The sequence below is a fragment of the Myripristis murdjan genome, chromosome 21, assembly GCF_902150065.1.
Source record: "Myripristis murdjan chromosome 21, fMyrMur1.1, whole genome shotgun sequence".
Lineage (NCBI taxonomy): Eukaryota > Metazoa > Chordata > Actinopteri > Holocentriformes > Holocentridae > Myripristis > Myripristis murdjan.
This window is the reverse complement of record NC_044000.1, coordinates 17,310,708-17,336,935: the sequence shown is the minus strand read 5'-3', so window position 1 is coordinate 17,336,935 and position 26,228 is coordinate 17,310,708. Positions and strand designations below refer to the sequence as shown.

The 26,228-nt window shown below is 37.8% G+C and overlaps 1 protein-coding gene across 8 annotated transcripts; it reads left to right on the top strand.

Moving 5' to 3' along the window:
- The first annotated feature begins 727 nt into the window (after positions 1-727).
- Positions 728-26,156, top strand: LOC115380023 (muscleblind-like protein 2a). 8 transcript variants are annotated; one of them, XM_030081046.1, is made up of 10 exons: positions 728-993; positions 8,390-9,165; positions 16,564-16,728; positions 16,851-17,066; positions 17,183-17,437; positions 19,135-19,188; positions 19,566-19,722; positions 20,507-20,542; positions 21,325-21,377; positions 22,418-22,547. In XM_030081046.1, exons 2-10 carry the CDS (start codon positions 8,992-8,994, stop codon positions 22,430-22,432), a joined length of 1,125 nt encoding a protein of 374 aa, XP_029936906.1. In that variant the 5' UTR covers positions 728-993; positions 8,390-8,991; the 3' UTR covers positions 22,433-22,547. The 8 variants fall into 8 exon arrangements, with proteins under 8 accessions (XP_029936906.1, XP_029936903.1, XP_029936904.1 ...); XM_030081043.1 differs by having other exon boundaries at positions 21,283-21,377; XM_030081044.1 differs by lacking the exon at positions 20,507-20,542 and having other exon boundaries at positions 21,283-21,377.
- Positions 26,157-26,228: the final 72 nt, after the last annotated feature.

Sequence of the window (26,228 nt, the reverse complement as noted above, 5' to 3'; positions counted from 1 at the left end):
ACCCTCTCTCAGCTTATCTGGTTTAGCATCCATCTTACATGACCTTGAGAAGACCCATGAGAGCACATGTATTTTTTATTCTCATCATACAGGCAATATAGACTCCTATTATCACATCAGCATCTTGATCATCAGCAGGCAAACAATCTGTACAAAAAAAAGCAAAGACAACAAAACACAGAACAATGGAGGGAATCAGACAAAAAAGAAGTGTAATTAGCAAGCCCTGACATACCACTCTACCTCACAAAGGCAATAATTATAATAGGCAATATAATCTGTATTTAGTAATGCAATGTAACAAAAATGAGCTGTTACTAACTTTGTAAATTTTGAATTTCATATGAATTTAATTTAGATGTTAGTGTGTGTAACAAACAGCTGCTCATTAAACTAACGCAGAAAAAGCGCTCATGGTGTCACTGCTGTTCCCTTGGTAACAAGCAAACCCTTGCCCTTCCAGAGCCTCCTGGCATTCGTGTGGGTCGTACCACTTTGCGCTCGTAGGGGGGTGTATGAGAATATGCGTTATAAAAAGCCATCATTACCCAAAAATGAAACTTTCAGTGCTATTTAATGCAGGTTTTGCTTCGTTGCTGTAAATTATTTAATGGTATATTGTTTAAATATTATATATTTAAGCATTGTTATTGTCTTGTTTTCCAAGCGCACCGCGGGGGAACCCCTTCATCATATTAGACTTACGGTCGTACAGTAAGCTGTCAAAAGCTTGTTGCTTAAATCTGTGCAGTGCTACAAAGTAATGAAGAACTGGGCCGGGCACGCTGACGTGTCATCTGAGAGATAAATAACAAGAAGTGATATTGCGGGCACGACTAGACATGAATTAAACAGGCTGCTGGACAATCATTTGGGCTAGATTTGACATCTTGTTTTCCTAGTTCAATGGTGCTGCCGTGCAGTCTGACCTGGCTGGTGCATGACTGCTGTAGCCGTAGCCTGCTCTGGGGAGCGGCTCTCCGTGATGATGAGGTAAGCAAAGCAGGTGTTATAAACTGCTAGCAACCTGGCTAACGTTAGCTAATGTCATCCTCCGTGCAATGTTAGAGAGTATGACAGCGGTTTAACTGTCTTTAGCTGGATAAGTTTGATCTAACTAGCTAGAGTAGCCCAGTTAAGAGTGATAACTACAGCGTAAACCATTGAAAACCCATCGAAGTAACTAGCTAGTTATGCAATATGTGAGATGCAATGATGACTAGTTAGTTACCGTATCAAGCTAATGATAGTGTTAGGTGTGTTGACAGTTTCCCTAACACTTAACGTTATCTGTCTGGCGACCTCACTCGGGCTATTTTGTTTCCTCCACCCTGGTTTAAACATTGACTTTTACTTAGCTCTATGCACAATAGGACAGCTGCATTGTTTCGTGGAGTAGCAATTAATTCACAGTTAGCCAGAGTGTTTTGTGACTGTTTGTGCAGTGGTTGCTAGTTGAGCTAGTACGTACGCGCATACGTTCCTGTATCAACGAGCTGTGCCGAGACGTGCATTACGTTATGTCACCAGGTGAAATCATTGTTTCCTCTCCCCCCGAAATTTGAACGACAAGCCTCCTTAATCAGGGAGTGTGCAGAATTTAAACAGATTAATTGTAACCATATGCCAGTTTCTATCCTGTCCGAATTGCAACCTAGCATCTACACCAGTGAGAATATGTGGACGCCTATATTGTCCACTGAATGCTACAGCACGTAATAGTAATGTAATAACATACATTATGCATAGATTCCAGTTGAAACAAATAATGTAACATGAGGACCTACACTGTAGCCTCTTTTTTTATTTGCACTTTCTTGATAATATAGAAAAACTGATCAGAGACAGACTCATGAGGCTAGACTGTTTTAGTGGGTTGCATTTAGAAAGGTGGTTCAGTAGTATTGCATTTATACTGTACTACTGACTTCCGTACTCTGAAATAATGATTTTAGATAGGCCTGTAGTAGTAATAATGACAATGTTACATTGGCAGGGGTTGAATTTAACTTTGTTCACACCAAACACTTAAATCTCCAATCACTATGTATAGCCATAAGGGCACATTTTAAAGATAAAATAGACTTAGCTAAAATAAACTTGTTCCCATTTTACATGATTACCCTATTTATCTGCCTTGTGCCTGTATGTGGTCCAACTTGGGAGTTATTGGGCTTGATTGCCCATGAAATCCCTTTTGATATGAGAGGTTGCACATCAGAAGCAGCATGCAGGGGAGATAATGCTGTATGCATCTCTGCATAAATCTGTCTCTCTTGAAAAATTTGGAAAATCTCTGCATAAAGGCAAAGTGAAATTATAGCTCAGTGTTATTCTGCAGGTGTGTGGATCTTGAAAGTATTTAAAAGTAAAGAATTTGATTTAATAAGGAAGTACATTTGCCCAAAACCTGTTGCAAAAAACCATAGAACTATATGGACACATTTTTTTCAAGAAGTTTTCAAGCACTAACAAAGGAAAAAAAGGGCCCTTAAGAAGTAGAGTTGCGCTCTAACTCTCAGGGAGAAAAAAAAGCATAACCCAATGGAAAACCTTACTGTATATACAGACATACAGTAGAGGAGAAAGTCTCTGTAATGTTGTAGAAGCTAAATTCTTAGGTTTATCCTTGTAAATCATTGCAGTAATTAATTCTGAAGGATCTAGTATTAGACCATCGTTTAATATTTATGTTGTCCAAGTAGTACTGTTTTGATTCACTAAATAAATAAATAAATAAATAAATAAACAAATAAGACTTGGTGAAGGTACAATTTGGACATATCTACAAGCAGCCAGCAGCATCTTACTCCAAGCTGTGCAGCCAGATTTCACACAGTACACCAGCTTCTGATTTGCTATTGGCCAGCTCCTGACTGGGAGGGCCTTCCTGGAGGCGGGCAGACAGGCAGGAAGGGGGTGGCTGGAAATGTTTCAGCTAGAGAGTTAGGCAGACAGTCTTTTTCCTACACTGTCGTGGAAAGAAAGTCTTTGTATAGGCACAGAGTCCACAGGACAGAAAAGGCAATGGTAGCAGTTCTCGTGACTTCAGATGGTTACAGCTCAAAAGTTGTACCACTAACCTAGACTCAGAGGCTGAGGTTAGAGACAGACGGTCCCCAGCACTGCATGAAGTGAGAGGTGAGTTCTCTTGCTCTGTTTCCTGATTTGCGCCTAAAGGAATTTGCTGCATTATGCTGTGGAATACCATGCGGTAAGACTGAGAGGGGGCTACAGTCGTGGAATTGGGTTAACAGCAGAGGTGATTCTAAATTTAATTTCCTCTGAAGCATTGTAAACTGGTAGCCACTGCTGACTGCTTCCAGCTGATAAAGTGTTCACCTCTCGTGTAAATGTATTCAGCTTGGGGAGTTAACCTCCTTTTGCTGTATGCCTGCTCAGCAACTTCCTGTACATTTCGACACTAAGTATACGGGTCTGTGTGTCCTGTATCCAACCCCCACCCCCACTGTGTTTGCATATGTTTTGTATTGCTTTTCTTCTATTCTCTATGGTGGGCCAGGAGTCAACATAGCTCATTGCAACATTTTGAGGTGCCAGGTGTTCATCTCATTACAGCCAATAGAGAGAAACACTGTTACAGGAAATAGGCCACAGAAGCAACAACAGTCACAAATGATTATAGTGAAAGATATGCCGCTGATAAGACTATGTTAGTATATTTGTATACTTTTTAGTAGGTATTAGCCAACAAAATTACAAGCAGTTATAAATACAGCATACCACAAATGTCATTAAACTGGTATTTGTATGCATTCAGTGTTAGCAGATAAAACCAGGCTTAAATTAGTGTTTTCCACTTAAATGCTTTAGGCTACTATAGAAGAATGCTGCTTACTGTTTTGCACAGCATCATAAGCAACAAGAAGAGGGTTTAAGACACTACCACCATGAAATGGAAGTTATTTGGGTGTAAAAGCTAAAATACTCTGAGTCATCCTGCCATGCATTATTAATGCAATTATTCCAGAAAGTTTACCTTGGTGAGATCACATAGGCCTACTGTAATTATGGTTTAATCGATTTGAGCTTCATGTACTGCATATTGATCGAAGTGTCTAGAATGCAGTTTGTCAGTTCTTATAGGGTTGCATTTCCATTTAAGAATATTAGTACATTAAATGCTCATTGTGACTTACTCAGTAAATTTATGACTTGGTTGCTGCATGCTCAGGGATTTCTTTGGCATCAATAAACTAGTGCAGTCATTACAGTCAACAAGTTTTGAAAGATGGTGTTTATGCTCAAGAAAATAAACCCGACAGAATTAAGTCCAACTTGAAATCCAGCTGCTTTCTCAAAGACGTCATGCTATAATAATTGTCGAGAAAAAAATGTTTGAGAAGTTTCAAGCCCATAAAAATAAATGTTCTCCTCTACCCGTTTTTCACCAAGGCAAATGTGTCATTGTCTATACTTTGACATATGATATTTCAAGCGTCTTCATTTTATTTGATGAGCTGGAATGGAACTGTAAGATTAGTCCAAACCAGTTGCTTATTAGGTCGTAGCCAAAAATATAAACAGCATTACAGGTCGGCAATGGGATCTTGTATCACTGGCATTCAAATTCATTTCATCAAGAGCCAACCATGAAAGCTGCAGGTCAGACAGGGGAGACATATTCATATCTAGGTTATTTTTTTGTCCTGATAGTGACTCATAGTAAATCACATACAGTAGCTTTCAATACAGAGGAATTCTGAGACACAATTTTTTCAGGAAACTCATGATCTCACACAGAGTCAGTGAACTAACAACACATCATTGTACCTAGAAATGTTGTAATTACTGTATGTGGCACTGTTAACCTTAATGTATCCTTTTTTAAAAAAATTATGATTATTATTATTATCTCAAAGTCCATTTAGGCAGGTATGCTGTAAAAAAATGTTTCAGCTACTACTAGTAACACACAGATGTCAGCAGACTTGTGTACTTTGTGTACTAGAGTTTGGCATTTGCAATTATTTACACAGATACTTCAAATATTCCTCCCCTCCTCTTACTGTGGAGCCCTGGATTGTCCATTCTAGGCCATTAAATGCTCAGTGATTAAACTAGGCTACTGTTTAATCTCATATTTAGCCTAAAATAGATGCCTCATTATTATCTCTCTCTAAAATAGATATGAGCCCCTCACATTATTGCGTGTTCACTGTTTAGGCATATTAAAGTATCCCTCGCTGTTATGATCCACCTCCTGCAAATGTTTATGATTTTGTGTTAATGGACCTCTCTGCCTGAAAGGAAGTGTGGAGATAAATATAACCCAGCCCTGTTGCACATAGGAATAACATTTTCATAAACTATAGGCTGAAACAGTTGAGACATTAATCAGTCAGATTATGTCATTCTGATTTGTCCTGTGGTGTTGGCTGGCTGCGTTGTCAAGTCAGAGATGATGTTAAGAACTGATGTAAGGCTGTTTGGTACATAAGATCTGATATACCCGAAAGCTGTTTGCCTGTAGGTCTGTGAACATCAGCCTCAGTGATCATAACACTTTATTAAGTGGCAAATTTCACTTCACTGCACTGAGTACACCTGCAGTATAGTACATTCCAGTGTCATTATCCTATATTAATTATTGTTGACATACAGTATCAGATCTATTTACATGTTAATACCAGTAAATATATCTGAAAAAAATGTCTAAATTAATAGTAATTTGTTAAATTATCATTCTCCTGTTTCCTTATATATAGATATACAAATACTTTCACTTTGATATTAGCCTATAAATTTTTATTTAATGTAGATAATTTGCCAGCTTTCTACTGTCATGCCACTGCAAATGGCCCGAAGCCTCAAAATGCAAACAAAAACCATTTGTGTTTCCACTGTCATGCTGATAGCCCCACAGTCCTATGCTATAACCCACCCATCACATGCCGCCTTGCTGTAAACATCACACATCCCACCCATGTTATAACAATAACAACATACAATACACTGCAGATACCATAACCAGACTTGTAAGACCCCTATTAACTTGAAATAGCCATACTGGAATTACGGTTAACATCTTCAAGCAATCCATAACACAAATAGGCTGAGATATATTCAGTTGATGTACTTTTGCTGTTTTGCTAGCAAAGTAAATGAATGCTAAAGAACTCACCGATTGAATCTGCCTCCAGCCTTTTTCACAGACCTGTCCTGTTGTGCGTTGGATCCCCACCACTGCCAGTTCTCTCACTGTATATCGCATAACATCCTCATTTTGGCAAACACCATCGATTTGACGATGGACATCCTTTGTCCAGATAGTGAGCAGGGCCTTGATGTCCTTGGGTACCAATAAGGTTACCACTAATTTTCATGTTAACATCCTGTTGTGACAGTAAATTAGCAGCTTCTATTGACACTTCACAAACTACATTTATCCATATGGTCAGTTCTGTCTCTACTTAAGTAACCTGATTTAGGGTCAACACTTTAAAACGTCGTGACTTGGTTAGAATAACCGGTGTACGCTCAAACTGTGATTAGAAGAAACCTGGTTAAGATGCCTGGCTTATTCCAGTGTTACTCTTTAGTCAGAACTGACTCTTGTGTATGGTATGCAGAAACTTATGTATTCCTATGTGATACAATGCTGGTGGAGCACAACACAACCATTGTGAACACAGCCAATTAATTAGCTACATTTGCACTAACCAGTGTGATGTCTGTGCACAAGGTCATGCTTCAGACAGCATTTACTCTTGTAGCTCCTCCATCATTTAACACACAGGAGATCATTTACCATTTACTTTTGATACTTATGAGCATTAAAATCACCGCACCATATCTCTGTAAGACCAGTCCCGTCTCTTATTTTATCAGGAGGTACATTTCTAAAGTCATTATTTTAATATTGCTTTGTTTCAAACACTAAACATTCATAGTTGTTTGGGTTATGCTAAATTTTCTTCCATGAATGAAGCAGATTCACCATATTGACTGCTTATCCTGTCTAATTGAATTATATGTTGGAAGGACAATATCCAAATAACATCCATGTTTCCATCCATATTTGAATGCATGTAATATTTTGTGTGTCTACTTAATCACATACAGAGTTTGAAATTCCTCCCCTTTAGCTATTAATTTTATAGCATTACAGTAGATTGCATGAAACTCTATATTGAAATAAATGACATCATCATAATTATATGGATTCATCAATTTATAGTCTCCTTCCATGAAAGGCTTGCTTTGCTGCATCTATAGTGTTGCTTTTTTCTTTTTCACTTTTACTTGGTCAGCACTGTGCCTACTTTTGTCAAAGTGGCATGGACAGTGATCATTAGGCTACTCCAGGAAGTTGCCTTGGAGTTGTGTATCCAGGAAAAGCCCTGAATAGTTGCCATTCTCTAATAGCGCAGTATTTGTGTTTCAGCAGTGGCTTGGAGTCTGTTTTGTGTCACACACTTCCTTGTTTTTGTTGTAATACAGGTTGTGGCACTACGGCAAAATTAAACACAGCTTTAATTGTGTTGTTGACAAACAATTATGATAAAGCATTGTCTTTATTGGACATATCAAGGTTTAGAGAGACAGAAAGGAGAGTGTTGACATGCAACAGAAGTCCACAGCCATATTCAAATCCAGGACATGTTTACGTGGTGCAATACATACCTTAAACCACCAAACTACCAGGATGCGTGACACAAACTCTTTAGCTTTGCTTGGCTAGTTTTGCTTGTCAAGTCTTATTATCTAGTTAATTTGATGCGAGCTAACCACTGGTGTTGGAAGCATTCACAATTTGAAGGACACACTGGCAGCTCTCATAAACTATTACAACTTTTATTATGGTTAGTATTTGTATTCCTGTAGGGATTGAATTTATCCCGTGAGAGTCCGAAAATGACTGAATATAGTTTGACTAATTACACAAGGTGACATTTGGTGTAGCCTAGCCTTGTCTAATACCTGCCATAAACTGCTTAAGAACAGATGACTGACAGCCTCTAGAGAGTAGAAGAAATTAGATGAGATCCCACTAGAGGATAGTGATTATCGTGATTAGTGGAGGGTAACTGTCAGGCCATATCCAAGACTGCATCTCGTAGATACAGCCCCAAGATTAAAGTCACGATGTGTGGTAGAGGGTACCAGCACGTGAAATGGGTTAATGAGTTTAACTGTGAATTTGGACTCTTTGGGTTGCTACACCTCTGCGACGAAACATCTTTCCAGTAAATGATACACAAAGAAACCTCAGTAGATTTTTTTTTTCAATAATGGCCTTGCTAATATGCCTAGTGAAGACTACTGCCTGACTGAATATTGATATGCCTTAATAGGATGTTGTATATTCTCCAATTTCAAGAAGCCTGATAGGCAGCTAATATAAATATGTTTATATGTCTTTCAGATCACCAACAGAAAGTGCCTTTGAGAAGACATCCCCGACTTGAAACTGGTCCGTGTTCATGGCTAGCCTACACTCCCCTGAACGCCAGACTCAAGCACCGACATTGGATACCTCAGCTGCATGTCTTCTGCCTCCATTTCACTTTGCACAACTTCAGCACCTAAATAATACTAAAACAGAGATCTAGAAGATCACACAGAAGAAAGAAGATCTGCCCAAATGATAATGGTCTGAGAAAAAAAATATGTCTGATGCAACAGGTCTTCATGAAACTCCCCTATTGGTCTGATATTTATGGGTGCTGTCAGGAGAGGTGCACACCCTTGAATGTGTCACAAATCAAAGGCCTCACTGTTTGCTGGGTCAGCTGTTGTTCCTGATTAAGGGGCGATTTGTAGGTGATCATCCAGCCATCGAATCTCTTTGCTCCAGCTGATGGAGGACTCGTCAGGTTGTTTTAACAGAGAACTTTTGACACACAGCCAAAAGTTTTGATCACCTTTTTTTTTTCTTTTTTCTTTTTCTTTTTTAGGTATATAAGCCATTAGTCAACAAGTTGACTTGAGGTTTTAAATTGTAACTAAAGATTTAAACCTTTGGAGATGGCTTTGAACATTTCCTCCATCAGAGACACAAAATGGCTAACTCTGGAAGTTTGTCGACAGTTTCAGCGAGGAACTTGTTCGCGTAGTAATGAGGAATGCAAATTTGCCCATCCACCAAAGAGCTGCCAGGTTGAAAATGGGAGAGTTATTGCCTGCTTCGACTCACTGAAGGTAATGAATATTATGCACACTGATTTCTCATCAACATCTTAATGACCCTTGACTCAGTACATAAAAATTGCATTTTGTCTATATTACACAGGAACTTGATTTATTTAAACTTAATTTCCCACCCATCTCTTCTAATACTGTTGATTGGTTTTCAGTCTTTTAACATTTTAGACTTGCAACCTTTATTTTACAGTTTCTGCATGTAATTGAATCAAAAGGTAATGCTGTTTGCCAAAAAAAACAAAAAACAAAAAACAAAACAAAGCAAAACAAAACAAACAAACAAAAAAAAAACGAGGAGAAAAGCCCCCTTAGGTTTTACACCCATTTACCTATTGTAGGCTAGTAGACAACTGCTTGTTTTCTAATTGGATTATATCCAATTTATTCTCATGATAGCTCTCTGGTCCTGTATGAGGCCAGGGCTGGGTTAATCCAGACTCAGGCTTTCACCGCTATCACCACACAATACAGCCTTGCCCCTGGATTATTCTCATGTTGAATCATCATCTTATTTCCTCACTAGGCAATTTAGATTCTGCTTGCCTGGCCAAAGGGCCTCCTCTATAACTTGGGCTATAAAAAGCATCGACACAAATGAACTACCTTAGTATTTAATCTGCACCTACATCATTATTCAACCTTAAACGTGTTTAGTTTCTATTTGTGTCTGAATTTATCTATTGATGCATTGTTATTACTGTACAATAGGTTGTAGTGGACATGTAAAGCAATTAATGTGGGCTAATGGCTGAATTGCTGCTCCCATCAGTCATTAATCCTCAAAAGTGTCATGCGAAAGAGCTTCAGCTAAGGGCCTCCTCTATAGGCTCTCCCGGATGGGTTTAGATCTATCTACCATGTTTATTATATTGTTATGTCCAGTGTGGCTGAAGTCATCCCACCAAGCGACTGCATGCCCAGGGAGGAGTTAAAAACAAGATAGGGTTTTCAGAGTAAATATATTAAGATTTCTCTTTAGTGAAGTGTTGAAGGAATAGTGGATGAAGATTTTGTAAATGGCAACTATTAGAGGCTATTCATTATTTTTCCAATGAGAGTCCTTTCCTGACTGTTTTTCAAATATTGTGGTTAGCAACACTAATGCCCTCAACAAACAGGATTAAAATGCTCACAGGCTCAACGCACCCACACATGGTAAAATTCACTCAATATTGTCAGGATTGTTATGTCACAGTTTCTCTTGTAATTTTTAGACTGTAGCTGTGAGTTGATCAAACCTGCAATGCAGTGTTTGATTACACTCTTAATTTCTTGCAGATAAATGCATTATTGAGATTTCAAAATAGGGACACACTATTGTGATATTCAGGATCAGAGATGGACCTGATTCTGGCAAAGTTTGATAAATTAGCATCAGCCGCAGGTTGTTTAAGCAGTCTCAGAGCCAATTATTTATTGAATTTCCTCCCTCCAATCCAATTGTGCAAATTAACAGAAAGAAGTATTTGTTGTCAACAAGCATCCACCTCTTGCAGCCATGCCACATGGTTTGAAAGTAGCTGGTCATATAGCAGCCATGTCTACTAGCATAAGATAATTTATCCTAAAGATAGCGAACTGAGAGGATTGTTGAGTTTATTGCACTGGACAATCAGCACCTCTCAAAGCTGCAGAATGTGGGCATTTACCATTTAGTAGAGCATTTAGAGTTTGCCCTCTCAACACTACTTTCAGACACTTCTCTCCTGTGGCTGTACAACATCATGTAATCCATTACAGGGGGTATAACCACAGCTAGTTTCATTACAGATGTTGGGAGTTAAGATGCCTGCGTATCACTGGAGAGTTGGACTGGAGAGTTGAGCTTCACTTTACTTTAGATTGATCAGAGTGCTACTCAAGTATCTACTTAGTAGTTTTAAAAAAATCACATAATTTCAAAAATATTGCAGATCATCAGTGTTTGAAAATCATATTTTGACATGTAAATAACAAACTTTGTAATGGAAGAGCACAGTTTTCACTTTGGCACAGGCTGAATTCTCACCAAGGATAGAGCTTTGATTAGCTGAATATCACCAATTAACATCGAGGTGCATTATTCAACTTATTTGCTGGTTCTCTGTCGAGACTAGCTCTGTAACATAAAGTGAATGTGTTTTTCTAATTTTGAATTTTGAAGCAAGATTTCTAGGCTGTTGTGACGACTGAATAGAAGAAGCCAGTCGCCAAATTTGTGATTGTTGCAGTCATGTGATGATGTCACAACTGTTTCTCATGAATAGCTTGTTGTCTAAGGAGTTTTTCAATGGTGTCCTTTACCGACATAGCTGCTGGCATAACGTCAACTGGTGCTGGTACTAACCCTCAGGTTTCATTTTTTGTAAGCAAAATAGACCTAGATTCCCAATTTTTTCTTTCTTAAGCTCAAATGAGAACACACTTGAGTTTCACTTGTTCAGATTACACCAAGTGCAGTAAGTCAGTGTTTTCATAGGTCTTCTAGCCGGCAATTCTGCTTAGTGCAGCAATGTCATTTAATTGCCATGTTAAAGCTTGTGAACAGCTCGCACAGACCACCAGAATGGCTGTCGTAGTCCTCTGCTGATTCACCAATTACTCACTTAACATATTTAAGCCATCTTAATTTTTTGCACATGCTTTGGTATTGTTGCCAGTATCTCGTGACCTCTGTCAAATTGGTGAAGACGGGCAACACAAGTGGATCCTGTCCCTCTTTATCACACCATGTTGCAGATACGTCTGACAGGAGCTGCTTCCCATGGTTAACGGGGGTCACATGAAGCCTCTGAAACAACAGAGAATCAAGCGAGTCAGCTCAGTGTTTCCCACAGATTTGCTGGTAACTTCAGTGGTGGCAGGCCTTGTATGTCATTTTCTCAGATATTAAAGCCTCTCATTCTAGTCTTAAACTAATGAGCAACAGCTAATTTGAATACTGCAAATAAGTAATGACTGTTGCACTCCCTTTCTGTCTCCTATCTGATTACTGCTAGTTTAGAGAAGCAGTTACCACAGAGGAAGTAACTGCAAATGGTTAACCCTCTCAACATATTATGAGGGCTATTTCAAATTTTGAAAAATAAAGACAAAATCCCAAACACTATTAGATTCCCTTCAGAAATTGCCTTCAGTTCACACTGATACTGTACTCCCAGTGCATCTGGGAAAATAAATGGAAGACAAACTAACTAATTGGCATGACCAGTGAATGCCACCATGGCTGAAGGAGAAGACTGGCACGTATAGGTAGCTCTCAAGTATTGCGAACCACCGCAACTGGTAATTTAGATTAGGCCATATGTCGTCATTTAATCAGAACGTATTAAATATGCTTTCATTCACCATTATATGTATGTTCTTTCTCACTATGTGAGAAGTCATTAAAGTACTCTTCAGTGAAAGTACCCTTTATTAAACAGTGAGTGGCTCATTTCCTCCATTTCCAAAGTGTGAAGTAGCTTGATGTGAGTCTACTACTGACTGCTTTGTGTAATTTGACTAAAGCATCTGCAGCACCTTTAGGGTAATAAAGTCTCTATTTGGCCAATACCAATATTCAGAGCTGTGCCCATCTTTGTATTCTATTTAGTGCTGAAATGATGAGTTGATTAAATGATTATCTGATTGACAAAAAAATAATTGATTATAATTTGGTTGTCATTTACTAAGTAACAGACAAACATTTGACGAATACCACGTTTTTAAGGTCACTCAGATTAGCTTATTTTTTCAATTTTATTTCATATTAAAATTTATCCTTTTTAATTTTGATTCATTTTTTAAGTCACTTGTGCTTGTCAGACAAAAGAAGTGATTGTAAAACAGAATGTCAGGCCTTGGTAACTTCCGATGAACAATTGTGTGAGTTATTTTTTACACTTCACAGACTAAAAGAATAATATATTCATTGAAACTGCAATCATTAGATGAATTGACAGTGAAAATAATAATTAGTTGTAGCCCTAGTTCTGTGTAAGAAACCAGTCATTCTCACATACTACATTTGACTGTTTCATTTTTCAGTGACAAAGTTAACACGCACAAGAACGGCCACTTGAATGAAATGTGACGAGCAAAGAAAATATTATCAACACTGAGCATAAGCTAAAAGGCTTACAGTATTGTTTGGTGCAGAGATTAACAGCACTGTCCTCAAACAGTTTTAATCCATTTAACCTGCATACATAGCATTAGGAGTAAATGCAATATGAATACAATACTTTGTGCTCTGGATGCTCCCCAGCTTTAGGGCTGTCCTTTTTTTGTGGAATGGTGTTTAACATTCAGTGTGTGGGTGGGGTGATCACCACAGCATGCTATTATACCAGGGTTTGTCAAATGTTTCTGCTGTAAAACTGTAAATGCCATCCAGTAAGATTTATGGACAGTGCTATGAATAAATCAGTGATATCAGACCGGGGCGTCTGTAGAACTATATCAGGTTATACTGTATGTTTGTGTATACCTCCAGCATTTAGGCTTGTATCTGGAGGGGGAAATCCCATTTTAGTATCAGCATGCAGTAATGTTAAAGATTGCTGTTTACTCTCACAATGTAAGATGAAGACTGATTCTTGTAATGCACCATGTGTTTAAAATTGATCCTTGACAGCATAAATATTTCAACCTATGATCATGAGCTGAAATATTTCTGAAGACAGTGCTTTCTTATCCTTGAATGCATGTGATAAAGAAACACATCAGCAATAGAGGGGAAGTGCTATGAGAAACAATTGATTGTTCCTTTGAGTTCTGTATTAAGTGTGCAGGTAGCGCATCACACTTTTCCAGTGGAATCTAGATGCAGCACTTATTGTCTCATCAGCCTTTATTATTCCATCTTACTGAATATGAGCTGAAATTACGATTCATATGAATAGCCTGACAGTTTTTGCTAATTTGGTAATTATCTACTCAGGTCACTTGAAACAGTGGTGAAATTTGTGAGCATGATGGACACTGAGTTAGCTGGTGCAGCTCTGTAGCAGCCTTTCCTAAAACAACAGGAGTGAATGGAGAATGCTTTTACTGCTTAAAAAAATACCATGAAATTACTCCAAACATCATATTGCAGCACAATTCAGGTGTTCCAAAGCCAGATGATTGCACTGTGGGCCCAGAAGTCCAATGTTTACCTCATCACCTAGACTTTCTGTACTTGTTCTACACTGTGACATCCATTGCTGGAGTAGCAAGCATTTTCACATGGCACACATGTAGCAAGATTGTGGCAGGCTGTGCTTATGTTTGTATCTCTTGATGAAATCAGAAAATGGATAGTTCTTAGTTTGTTGATTTCATTTGTTCATCCATCCGTCCCTTGCATGCAGTCTGTCAGACAACACTGATTGAATATTCCGGAATGGTTCATTTTACAACTGGGTTCTGACTCTATCAAAATTATGATAATCAGCCCAAAAGGGAAGTAACAATTATAAATATATAACAGCATTTATAGTCCATACAAAATCAACTGCTTAGTGTGATCAGCCTATGGATTTTTGAGGTTTTAGATTTATTTACATCTGTTTATTAATCTGTTTATAAATTTGATACCTCATAGCATCTCAAAGATAGCGTCATTCTTTAATAAAAACATAGTTGATAGTTAAACCCACATGGGCATTGCATGAAAAAAAATTATATAAATCTCCAGGGGGAAATGCAAATGAGGTGAAACTAATTCTATCTTCAGTTGATTGAAGGATTTACTTATTTGAATATGTAAGACAGAGGAGACTAATCTCTGATTAGGCTAATATAGTTGCTTGATTGACAGAAATGACAGCATTAGGCTCATTTCAAAGTCTGGTAGCAGACAATAATAGCCTGTTACTTTGAAGAACTTGTTACTAATGTATCAGAACAAAACAATTCAAATATCAAGCAGATCACCAATATCTGGCCCATCTCAGGTGATGTAAAAAGTTAGTGCTAGACAGATGTCTGGATTGTTATGAATAGGCATGGACTATTCATTAACAAAAGGGCTGTTTGTGTCAAGAGATTCCCTTTTTCAGCAAGCTCAGGGACTTTTTTTTACTTGTCAGCTTTTTCAGAACACCTCTCGCAGCTGTTTTAAAGTCATATCTTGCATTATGAACAGACTTCTAACTGACTTTCATCTCAGACTTTCATGACTTTCATCATGCTGCTCAATAAGCCCATCATGCTCGCAATAGTGTTGATTACAATTTGATGTTTTCCAAGTCTTTTGATTGACCTGACAACCAGACAACCAGACATTCAAGCACACTTGAACAATCAAACTCCCTCTGTGTAATTCATAGTAATATTTTTGTCTACTTAACAAAGGGACAGTGCTAAAAATATACCAGTATATTTGAGCTGACACAATTTGCTTATCATGTTATCAGCAGTATGGCCAGTGATGCCAGCGTGAATGCAAAAAGCAAAATAAGACCACATCATTGGTGGGTTATTATCATTTTTAAATTATAATGTCTAATAACCAGTGTTAGCAAAGTAGAGACCCTAGTATCTTTTACCACTCAGGCTTCCTAAACATGAACCACGTGTCATCATATGTCATCATATGTCATCATTGCTTCTTGTCCTGTGATGGTTTTACCATCTCACTGTCTTTTCTCACTGTCTGTCCACCTTACAGGATGTCTGTCGTCAACAATAAGCAGGCAGTTGGATTTTATGTAATACTTTCATGAGATCTCAAGGAGCTTTTCAAAGTGCATAGCTCATCTTGTCACCACCAGAGTGTGTCCCTAATTTGATGGCCAAAGTTGACGAATAGCTTAGTTGATAATGTCAGAGAGTATCACCACTATCCTTGTGATGAACTCTGATGTGACCAAAGAGAGTTGTGATGTCAGTTTTAAGTCAGATCTGGGTGACTGGAGTGCTTTCAGCATTAAGTGTCTAAAGTGTCTAATTAGAAACAGCCCATCAAAATTTATTGGTGTTCTTTGAAGCTATTTTGTGGAACTTGGTCGAACTTAAACAGAATATGCTTTTGTGCTTTCTTTTTAAATGCTGACTATCTCCTGGGATTTTGATACATGAACAAAAAATCTTTGTAAGCAGTGTTTCAGAGGCGGACTCATCTATGTTGAGCCTTTATTTTGTCAAAATTTTATAAAATGGCACTGCCCTGATGACTGTGTCGCAATCCTATTATTGACAAGTAATTCTGATGAAAAGATTGCAATACTGAATGGGAGCTTAGAGGAAATAAAGCAAATTCTTGCTTGATAATTATGTCCTAAAGACTTAATTATTGTTGGAGGTGGTAAGGTCTTTTAAAAGTCTCTCCACAATTTCAAGTTGAAGAAAAGCTGTGAAATTCCATGGTGATGTTGGGGTTTGGATGAATATGAGAATCACAAGCATACAACCTGAGTGTTTCTATGGTTTCTTTGTCTTTGAATGCAGGGCCGATGCTCAAGAGAAAACTGTAAGTATCTTCATCCACCTTCGCACTTAAAAACCCAGTTAGAGATAAATGGGCGCAACAATCTCATCCAGCAGAAGACAGCAGCTGCAATGCTGGCCCAGCAGATGCAGTTCATGATCCCTGGACCCAGTATGCAGCCTGTGGTAAGTTGCTCATTGTCACGAGGGAGGAATTTCTCGCAACATTCAGAATCCCATCCCTCTCTTTGTTGTTTGAAATTGTGGGGCTTCGCTTGACTCACAGACTATAACCTCTCCCCTCCTAGCCAACATTTCCTGTAACCCAGGGACTTGGCACAAATGCTGGTCTTGGTTATGCTCCTTACATCACACCCTTGAGCCATGGAATGGGCCTCGTTCCCACAGAGATGCTCCCTAGCACCCCAGTCATCGTCCCAGCAAGCCCACCCGTCACGGTCCAGAGCTCCTCCTCCTCTTCTTCTTCCCCTTCACAGAAGCTGCAGCGCTCAGACAAACTGGAGGTATTCCAAGCACAACAGGGAGTCATTTGACATAAAAATGACATTAGAATGTATATCTCCCGGCCATGTCCTAAAAGCTGTATTTCTCTCACTGTCCTTGTAATCCTTCCTCCCAGGTGTGCCGTGAGTTTCAGCGGGGAAACTGTGCAAGAGGGGAGACAGATTGCCGCTTTGCTCATCCAAGCGACAGCCCAATGATTGATACCAGTGATAACACTGTCACTGTTTGCATGGATTACATCAAGAGCCGCTGCTCCAGGGAGAAGTGCAAGTATTTCCACCCGCCTGCACACTTACAGGCCAAAATCAAAGCCAGTCAACAGCAGGTCAACCAGACAGCCGTGGCAGCCCAGGCAGCAGCTGCAGCCATGGTAAGACAGCCCCATACCCTTCACACTGCTGCAAACTATTTCAGCTTGTAAGAAAACACATTACCTATGCTACCCCTTCAGATTTATTACTCAGCAAAGTGCTGTGTTCGCCATGATATCATTGAATTTGGAGCACTCCTTTGTTGAATTTCAGATAACAGTATAATTTATAAAGTAATATCCGCTGCAGCGGCATCGCCTCTGCCCCCAATTTAAGTACTTAATGTATAATAAAACATAAAATCTTACTTTAGCAGTTAGATTATACTTAGTTCATAAACTCATAAAAGCGTAAGCCTTGCTGAATCATTTATAGCTGTAAGTTTAAGAGGCACATTGACATTTGTAAATTTGGTCTGTCCTTAAAGTTATACCAGACACTTAATAGACTAGCACTATATGCAATCATCTAAAAAGTGGCTTGTTAAGCAATTTTATGCCCTGCTACAGTATGAAAATCTGTGGTGTTGGCTATCCAGCCTCACCTATTTGATAACTGCCTGCCTGGTAAAGCGCGATAATTTCTAATGTTAGCGTATTAATAAATAACATACTGTCCACCTTGATTATTGAAAAAATTACTTTGGCTTTCTTCCTCTGCTCCCCATTCTTTCTAAAATATATGTAGATTGCCCTTTCCAAAATAAAGGAAGGTATTTTCTTGTTGTGGTCTCTTGCCTCCAAGCTGAATGTTTGTTATTAATCATAAATAATTTCTTACTTAGGCCCCTCACCTTCCATATAATGTAAATTTGAACTATTTTAACATTGCTCTGATCAGATACTGAAGCCATGAGTAAAATGTTTATGGATGCCTTGCATGCCCTCCATAGATTATGTTTACATTGCCGTTCATGTATTTCATTTGTGGTTGATGACTCCCTTCATGTACATAACATGTTTCTTATTGTTTTGCATGTCTTTTAAGTTGTATTTTGGGCTCATAAAAAGCTTTATGTATTATGTTATAATATACCTTGAGTTGGAACATCCTGATTATACTGATGGTGTTTACACTAAAAGGTGTTATAGGTTTCATATTAATTACTCTTACAGTAAAGAGAGCTCCGCATTCTTTGCTTTATAGAAGATAAATAAATTCTCTCTGCTCATATTATGTCAGATTTTTTGCTATAGCTGTCATAAAACCATGTCATTATGTAAACTCAAAGATTTTTAACTTAACTTCAAGTTAATGATAAAGTTCTTCAGCGATTTCTGTACATTACACTGTTATCCTCGTCTCAAAAGCTATATTATCTGGTTATATTTTACTGAATTAATTGCGTCTTTGGTAGCACTGATCTCGGTACTTTCTGATTATGCTTAACAACCACTGATCAACTAATGTTGTGTTAAGTGATCGTCTACAACAAAAGTGACATACATTTTACTGTACTGCCCTAAATCTTACTTGACAAAGCTAGTGATTAATTGTATATGTTGACCTACTAATACAGGAGGTACACTGTAGTTAATTTGTTTGTCCTTGAATCAATTATTTTGTTTACTGTGCATGCATATTGTTTTTTATGTGGTATACTACATTCAGATTATTTTTTTGTTTTTCCTTCTCACCTATCCACAATGCAATGCTGTCCCCCATGACGCACCTCTGCTTGCTGTTACCTGTATGTTAATACGCTTGAATCCCATTGGCCCACTGCCATCATGTGCTCGCTGCCTGCTATTAAAAGACTCAGTCGACTGCCAAAGCAATGAAGCGACCCCTCGAGGCAACTGTAGACCTGGTATTTTCACCTTTTGCTTTGCATGTAGCCATTAATTTTAGTATAATAACTTTTGTTGATTTTTGTCAGTTTTGGTTTACAACCTCTTAAAGTCTCATATGTACTGTATCTGTGTACAGAATCATGCACCATTATTTTATGTTTTAAATGCCTAGGGATATTTTAAAATGCCTTTGGTTGAAGCATTATTGCATTCATATTTTTATCATAAAACTTTCCTTGACTTTTTTTTTCATCTTGTGGTAGCAGTAACCTTTATTGTGTAGTCATGTCTGTACAGTTGAATCATTTTTAAGAGTGTGCACCTCATAGCCGAACACAGAGTGGAGAATTTTGTGGGATTTTGATTGTCTCACTTCTCCTTTTATCACTTTCAGGCCTTTCCCCACAGTGTCCTGCAACCCCTACCAAAGAGACAAGCTCTTGAGAAGAGCAATGGGGCCAGCTCTATCCTCAACCCCAGTTTTTTGCACTACCAGCAGGCTCTAGCCAATGCACAGCTCCAGCAGCCCACAGCGGCATTCTTTCCCACAGGTAAGGGAGCCTCAGAGCCGAATTTGCTATTTCACACACCTTGTTCATGATGGTTTATCTTGCCATTTTGTTTATTTAGTCATTTTTATCTGTCTTCTTTTTCTGGTGGGCAATAAGATGTTTTTCATATTACTCACAGCCACATATAGAGAGAAATATGAGGTGATACAGTGTTTTATTTAGTGGGGTTGATATTATTAATGATATGCACTGCAAATGCAGTCTGCCTGATTTAAGAACTTGATAGTCTGGCAGCTGTCTGTATTATCAGCAGAATGTCACTGCCTTATAGAGAAGCCTAATATATTGAAGGACATTTGCTTGGATCCCAAACAGAACAATTTTAATCATAAAGAGAAGAGTTTTTGACAGTTAGGGTGCTGATATTTTTCTTGTAGATGGATGTCATCCATTAAATTGCCAGCTTAACTCTTTCTTTCAGCACTTACTGTCGCTTTTATTAATAATTGCAAACATACAAACTTATCCTGTCTTTTATTCTGTAAGATGGTGCTCGGCCTCACTGCCTCTCACTTCTACCCTTTTCCAGTCAGTGATTATGTACTACTTACTAAGAATACATATCCCTCTGAAAACATCACTGCACTGTCTTACACTATGGGGCTTTTTATTCTGTGGATGCTCATGACTCACTGAACTAATGATCTGTGGTTTTTCTATCAGGGTGCACACTGCATTAACTACGTTGATATGTGTAAATCATGCTTAAAAAGCATTCTGAACCTAACTTACATTTTCCACTTTCCATTGCATAATCACACAGGGTCAGTCTTGTGCATGACTCCCGCTACCAGCGTTGGTAGGTCCCTTGCTTATTTTTTTTTCTAGCACAGTATGTCTTGGAATAAATGGAGAACATGGGTGGAACATTCTTACTGTTGATGTAAAAGATATTTTTGTTATTCCTGCACAGATGGGATAAACACCATTCTGAATCCACCACTCAGAAACACACATGAGAGTCAACTATATTAACATGACCTGAGAGAATGTTTTTCTGTATCTCATATTTTTGGTCTTTTCTCTGCATCATTGAACCACTCGTGACTTTATCAATGACTTGTAATATATTTATATATCTTTTCTTAGAGCTCAGTCCAGATAGAAAGCACAGTACACCCATTTGAGCCCTTTTAGTGGATTTTGTTCACACTTCTTTGCCACGCATTATGGATTAGGAAATTTGATCAGCATCCCATAGATTTAATTCAATGCTTTCTGATACATTTAAATGATTTCCTTTCTCTCTTCTTTGAGTTTTTAATAACATCACTAAACAAATCTTTCTCTTTCGGGATGTCAAATCATGGGCAAATTTCCTAAGCCTGTCTTTTATCAGCCCTCCTCTATTATGTTTCCCCCTGCTGTCTTGCTTTGCTGTGTGATCGCATGCCATCTGCTGGTCTAACCCAATGATGGCTTGCTGCTAATGTCATTTTGTATTTGCCCGGCAAGAGAGAGACAGAAAAAATGTTGCTATGGTTACCATAATGCTCCACCTACCTTTTCATTGCTTTCATGGTTCCCTTCCTGAAAAAGTCCCCATGATGTACAGTGCTACGCCTGCTACTGTCTCTGCAGCAACTACTCCCGCCACAAGTGTCCCCTACGCAGCAACAGCACCAGCCAATCAGGTTTGCTCCTTTTTAAAGCTTTCTTTCATAAATCCTTGAACTCTAAATAAGTGCTTCTTATTTAATCGACAATGTCACTTTGTCAGCATATCTTTACCCCACTTGTACTGTCTATCGTTGAGCTTCATCTACATTATTCTAGACCTTTATTGGAACTAATAGGCTGCATCTCACCCATCTCACTTTTATGACAGGCAGCACTTATTTAGAGATCTCTCATCTGCAAGTAGTTGTGTTGCATAAGTTCCATTTTTGCATGTTTTTGCTTTGGTCAATGTCAAATAATCTTCTTTAAATCAACATGGAGGCCCAAATGCTCTCTTAAATGAGGAGGGAAAAGATAAAACATAATAGTAGCTTAAGCACCTGTCATAAATGGGGTAGTAGACAGTAGAAGTAACAGCCTTAGTAAAATTAGTAATACTGCCTGTGTAACTACTTTGCCCTGATTGTGATTTAATTCCTCCTGCATAACAATTCATTGCGAGAAATATTCCAGGAGTAGTGATATTATCAGGGTATAAATGTCCATGTCAGTGTGTGTTGTGCTTGAATATAACTGACTATGACTGTAGAGTGTGCAGATTTGTGGGATTTTTTTTTTTTTTTTTTTTTTTTTTAATATAATCTCAACTGCCTTGACCAGACAGTCATTTGATGGAGATGATGGGTGGAGGAGGTTGGGGAGTGAATGTTAATCAGTTTATCCTTGATAAAGTCAAATCTTTCTTTTCTTAACTCAAAGGTTTATTGTTCTATATACATATATTCACACTAATGAATGCCTTTTTACATAATTTGTTTTCCAGACCATACTGATTTGATGTTTTAACTCCTCAGTAATCTTTGTTTTATTTAATTTGACCTATTTCATATCTTTATATTCATGGTAATGATGATGATGATTCTCACTGAGTACTCAATGACCTCTCAGTGACCTTTTGTAAAGAAACAAAAGTGTATTTGGACCACAGTGTACTAGAAGGTATATTTCCATTGTATGCAATCACTGAGTGACATGTCTTCTGCTTCTGAAACAGATCATCCTCAAGTAACCACCCGAAAAGGAAGTCAGTGCCATGTTGCTGCTGTTAAAGGCCCTAAACAGCCACTCTGTAAATACCACATGAGCGCCACACACAATCTACAACAAGCTGCATGCTGATAAGAAGATCACTGAGTAAAAGTCGTAGACATAACTTTGATCTGTGATAAGAAATTATATAACTGAATTGCTTCTGTTAGATATTTGTCACAGAGGATTATTGTATGTACAGTATACACAAAGACCCCGTTTACACCTGGTGTCCTGGGTGATCGGATTAGAATGGGATTGCACAAAAATGCATAAAGTCTAAGTGAAGATCCAGTCGTCCAAACCACATTAATGGCAAAGTGTAACTGTATTGTGTCTCCGATCCACATGTAGGAGCACATGGAACTAAACTTAAGTGCACAAATCCAACTTGTAAACACACACACAAACCAAACAGGAAGCTGGCAACTCAGATAATAAAATTTTTGTCAAAAATGGATTGTATAGACACTCGTGGATGGGGAACAAGCAAGACACCTTAATATGACTTAAATATTACAAGAGGAAGTGACATGCATGACAATCTCAGTTTGGCAAAACAAAGAGAAATTGGATGTTAAGTGTCTACATCTTAGATACATTTTAATTTCAGGCATAAATGTTATGCAGGTACACCAGATGTAGATACAGTCTGGATACAAGATGCAAGTTAATACCAGGTGTAAAAGGGGCACTTATTGGAGTTCAGATTTAAACACTATATCGCATAAGGACTTATTGTTTTCCCCTCTTGAATGTTTCATGTAAACTAACGAAAAATGTATTTCTCACAGTAATTATTTATTTCGTGCCAGATTTAATTTTGTTTCGAACCAACTTGTAAAAAAAAGCACTTAACTCCACATTGTCAAGTTTTCACCCAGCAGTTCAGTCAGGCTCACAGAACTTCCTTGAAAATGTCACTGAGAACAGGGCCTGTAATCCCCAGAGAACGGAATCAGTGCTCCACCTCCTGGTGTGCCTTTGCTTTGCATATTTGTTTTGCTGAGAGAAAATCCAATCCAATGAGCAGTTGGATCATTGGTCAGGGTGGTGATTGGCTTGTTGTTGCATCCTAAAGCAGTCCACACCTCTGGCAGTGGCCCTACGACGTGTTGTTCTGGAGACTAAACAGACGACATTTTTGGGAAGAGCCTGCACAGCCATAGAAGTATACTCAATGAAAGTGTATGTAATTACTGACGATATTCATACTAAAGTTCTGGTGATCCTAGTTAAAAAGGTTTGAGTTGTTTGTGAACTATTAGTCTTAAAGTAACAAAGTATCAATACCATTTTGTTTGAATGTTAGAAGTGCCTAAAGAATTGTGCATACAATGACACCAACCATCTTTAAAAGACTTTGTGTGGAAATTACTCAACTATCAACAGTGCAATTCCTTCAGTCCACTCTCTAGTTCAGTCACCTCTGGAAAGAGATGAACACATTGCTCAGTGTTAAATCAGTGGATTACTACTCTATGTACACCTGTAATAGATTAATTTTCATCAACACTCAAGTTTTTATGTACTAAATGGAGGATTTATTATACAATATTGTTTTGTTTCACTTTTACGATTATTAAGTAATTTCCAGGACAGTGATCTGAAATAAGGGGAGTGGAAGGATGCTTGCTTCTATTCAAGAGTTTCTTAATATGTATAATGCACAGTAAAACACGCTTTGTTTGAAACTTGTCAAGTAGAATGATAGAAAGTAGATGTTTTGGTGAAGTTTAGGTGTGGTATGATTGTATTCACATTATGCAATTCAAAGTCCTTCATATATGTCAATATGTTTAACTGTTGGCACTCTAGTCTGCTGTTTGAAACTAGCACAGGACAGAGTGGACATTTTGTCTGGTAAAATCTAAATGGAATTAATATGAAAAATACTTAAATTTGTTTTATTTTGTTTGTCATCTTTTGTATACCATTTAGTTCTTTATTTTGGATACAGTATGTTCAGATACTAAACCTTTCTTTTTAATGTCTCCAGTATTTTCAAGTGACTGAAATGAGATTGTATAAAAAAAAAGTTTGCCTGTGTGATTTACTCAGACAATCCACCAAGATACCTTGTGCTTGTTTTCAAATCCATTTTTTGTGTTTTGTTTTTTTTTTTTCCCTTCACCATGTGTTGTGTATTTTCATTGTGAAACTTTTTACACCTTGTCGGATGGAATATAAGAAATATACTCACATACTTTATTAGTTTAACATTAGCTAAGAACACTTTTAAAAATGTTTTTTGTTCTATTTTAAGATGAATGTAATTTATTAAACTGACTTTAGCTCTGCTGGAGGTTCCTAAAAGGGCCTTGACCTGTTGCATTAGCCTATGAAAAGCCGTCTGTGTTCAGGGATTGAACATTGGAGCAATGTTAAGCTTAAACGTTTCATCCCTGTCACTGCCTTGTCACCTGTACAGGACAGCAAACCTTTATATGAGCAAGGCCGTAGAATTGCTTTTATGTACAAAAGTGTATTGTATAGGTCACATTTTACAAAAGAAGAAAAAAAAAGACTTTTCATGATAGTGTGGTATAACTGTTTTGATTTGTTGCTGTGGCAACCTGAAGTTGCAATGATAAAAGCTGTATTTTTGTAGATGTAATTATTTTCCCTCTTCACCGTAAAAGATTAGATTGTACCACCAGAGGTTTGACTTACTTATACCATGGTGAAATACTGTAGGTTTTCCAATACGTAAAAACTTTTTTGACTTTTTTGGACTATTAATTTTGTGTTTCATACATGGTTTCATCTGCATGTTAACATTTCACAGCAACAAATATATTCCACCATTAGAGACCCCCGTCTGCTGTCATGAACCCCCGGACTCTTAGAGACAAAAGTCAAGAAGTCCAAAAGTTTTGACGGTCCAGTAGCTGTTTAGAATTGCACTTTGTTCCCAGAACATAATTCCTTTCAAATTCTAGGTCTTATATGTATCAGACGATTTTGCCCAAATCTATTTAAACTGCAAACAAAAGGCACATTTCACAGTGAAACTAATGGTTTTGTATCTGAATGTTGATTTCATTTTTTATTTTTTCGGCAAAATGCTTGAATGTCATACAGGATATGTCTGCACATGAAAGTCATTTGAGATTTTAGGTCGCCCAGTCAAAAGAGGTATGGACAGTCAGAATGTTTGCTCCTACTGTCTGATGGAAACATTATTCTTAAGCACTTTCTGAGCAGTTAGAAAACTGAGCAGACAAGTTCTTTTGTGAACGTTGCCTTACCTTCGGTCTATTGTTCTTAAGTTAGTATGTGTTCATTAATTATTAAATTCATATGTGTGGTAAGTCACATAGATTTCACCGAACTGCTCTGTGAAATTATGACTACAAAAGTTTTCAGTTCGAGGCCAAAAATGATAGATTGTAAAACAAACGCAAACATTTTCCAGAGAAAAGCTTGACAATGACAGGACTGGCTAGAGTGCCATTATGAATGGTTATTACTAAAAGCTCTGCAGAAGCTGCTGTGCCAGTGCCATGTGGTTCCATCTGCAGCGTCATAGACTGGGCCTAAATATAAAATTTTATTCACTTTAAATCTGTTATGTGACGATTTAAAATATTTTATTTGTGCATAATTATATGTTCTTTTATGTGAATAGTTTTGTTCCAGTAAATCCAAAATTGTGTAAAATCTAATGTTGGAAAAAAAAATAAAATAAAAGACAAACAAATCGCATGTTTTGAGCTCTGTGTCTGATTCTGCACCGCATTTACATTATTTTTCATGCTGGGATCACTATAAAA

What these genes read in the sequence shown, in the direction of transcription:
- LOC115380023 (XM_030081041.1), top strand. Translation starts at nt 8,992, where the DNA reads ATGGCTTTGAACATTTCCTCCATCAGAGACACAAAATGGCTAACTCTG. An exon ending in GACCCAGTATGCAGCCTGTG is followed by an intron (nt 16,729 to 16,850) that starts GTAAGTTGCTCA and finishes CTCCCCTCCTAG; the next exon opens with CCAACATTTCCTGTAACCCA. An exon ending in AGCGCTCAGACAAACTGGAG is followed by an intron (nt 17,067 to 17,182) that starts GTATTCCAAGCA and finishes CCTTCCTCCCAG; the next exon opens with GTGTGCCGTGAGTTTCAGCG.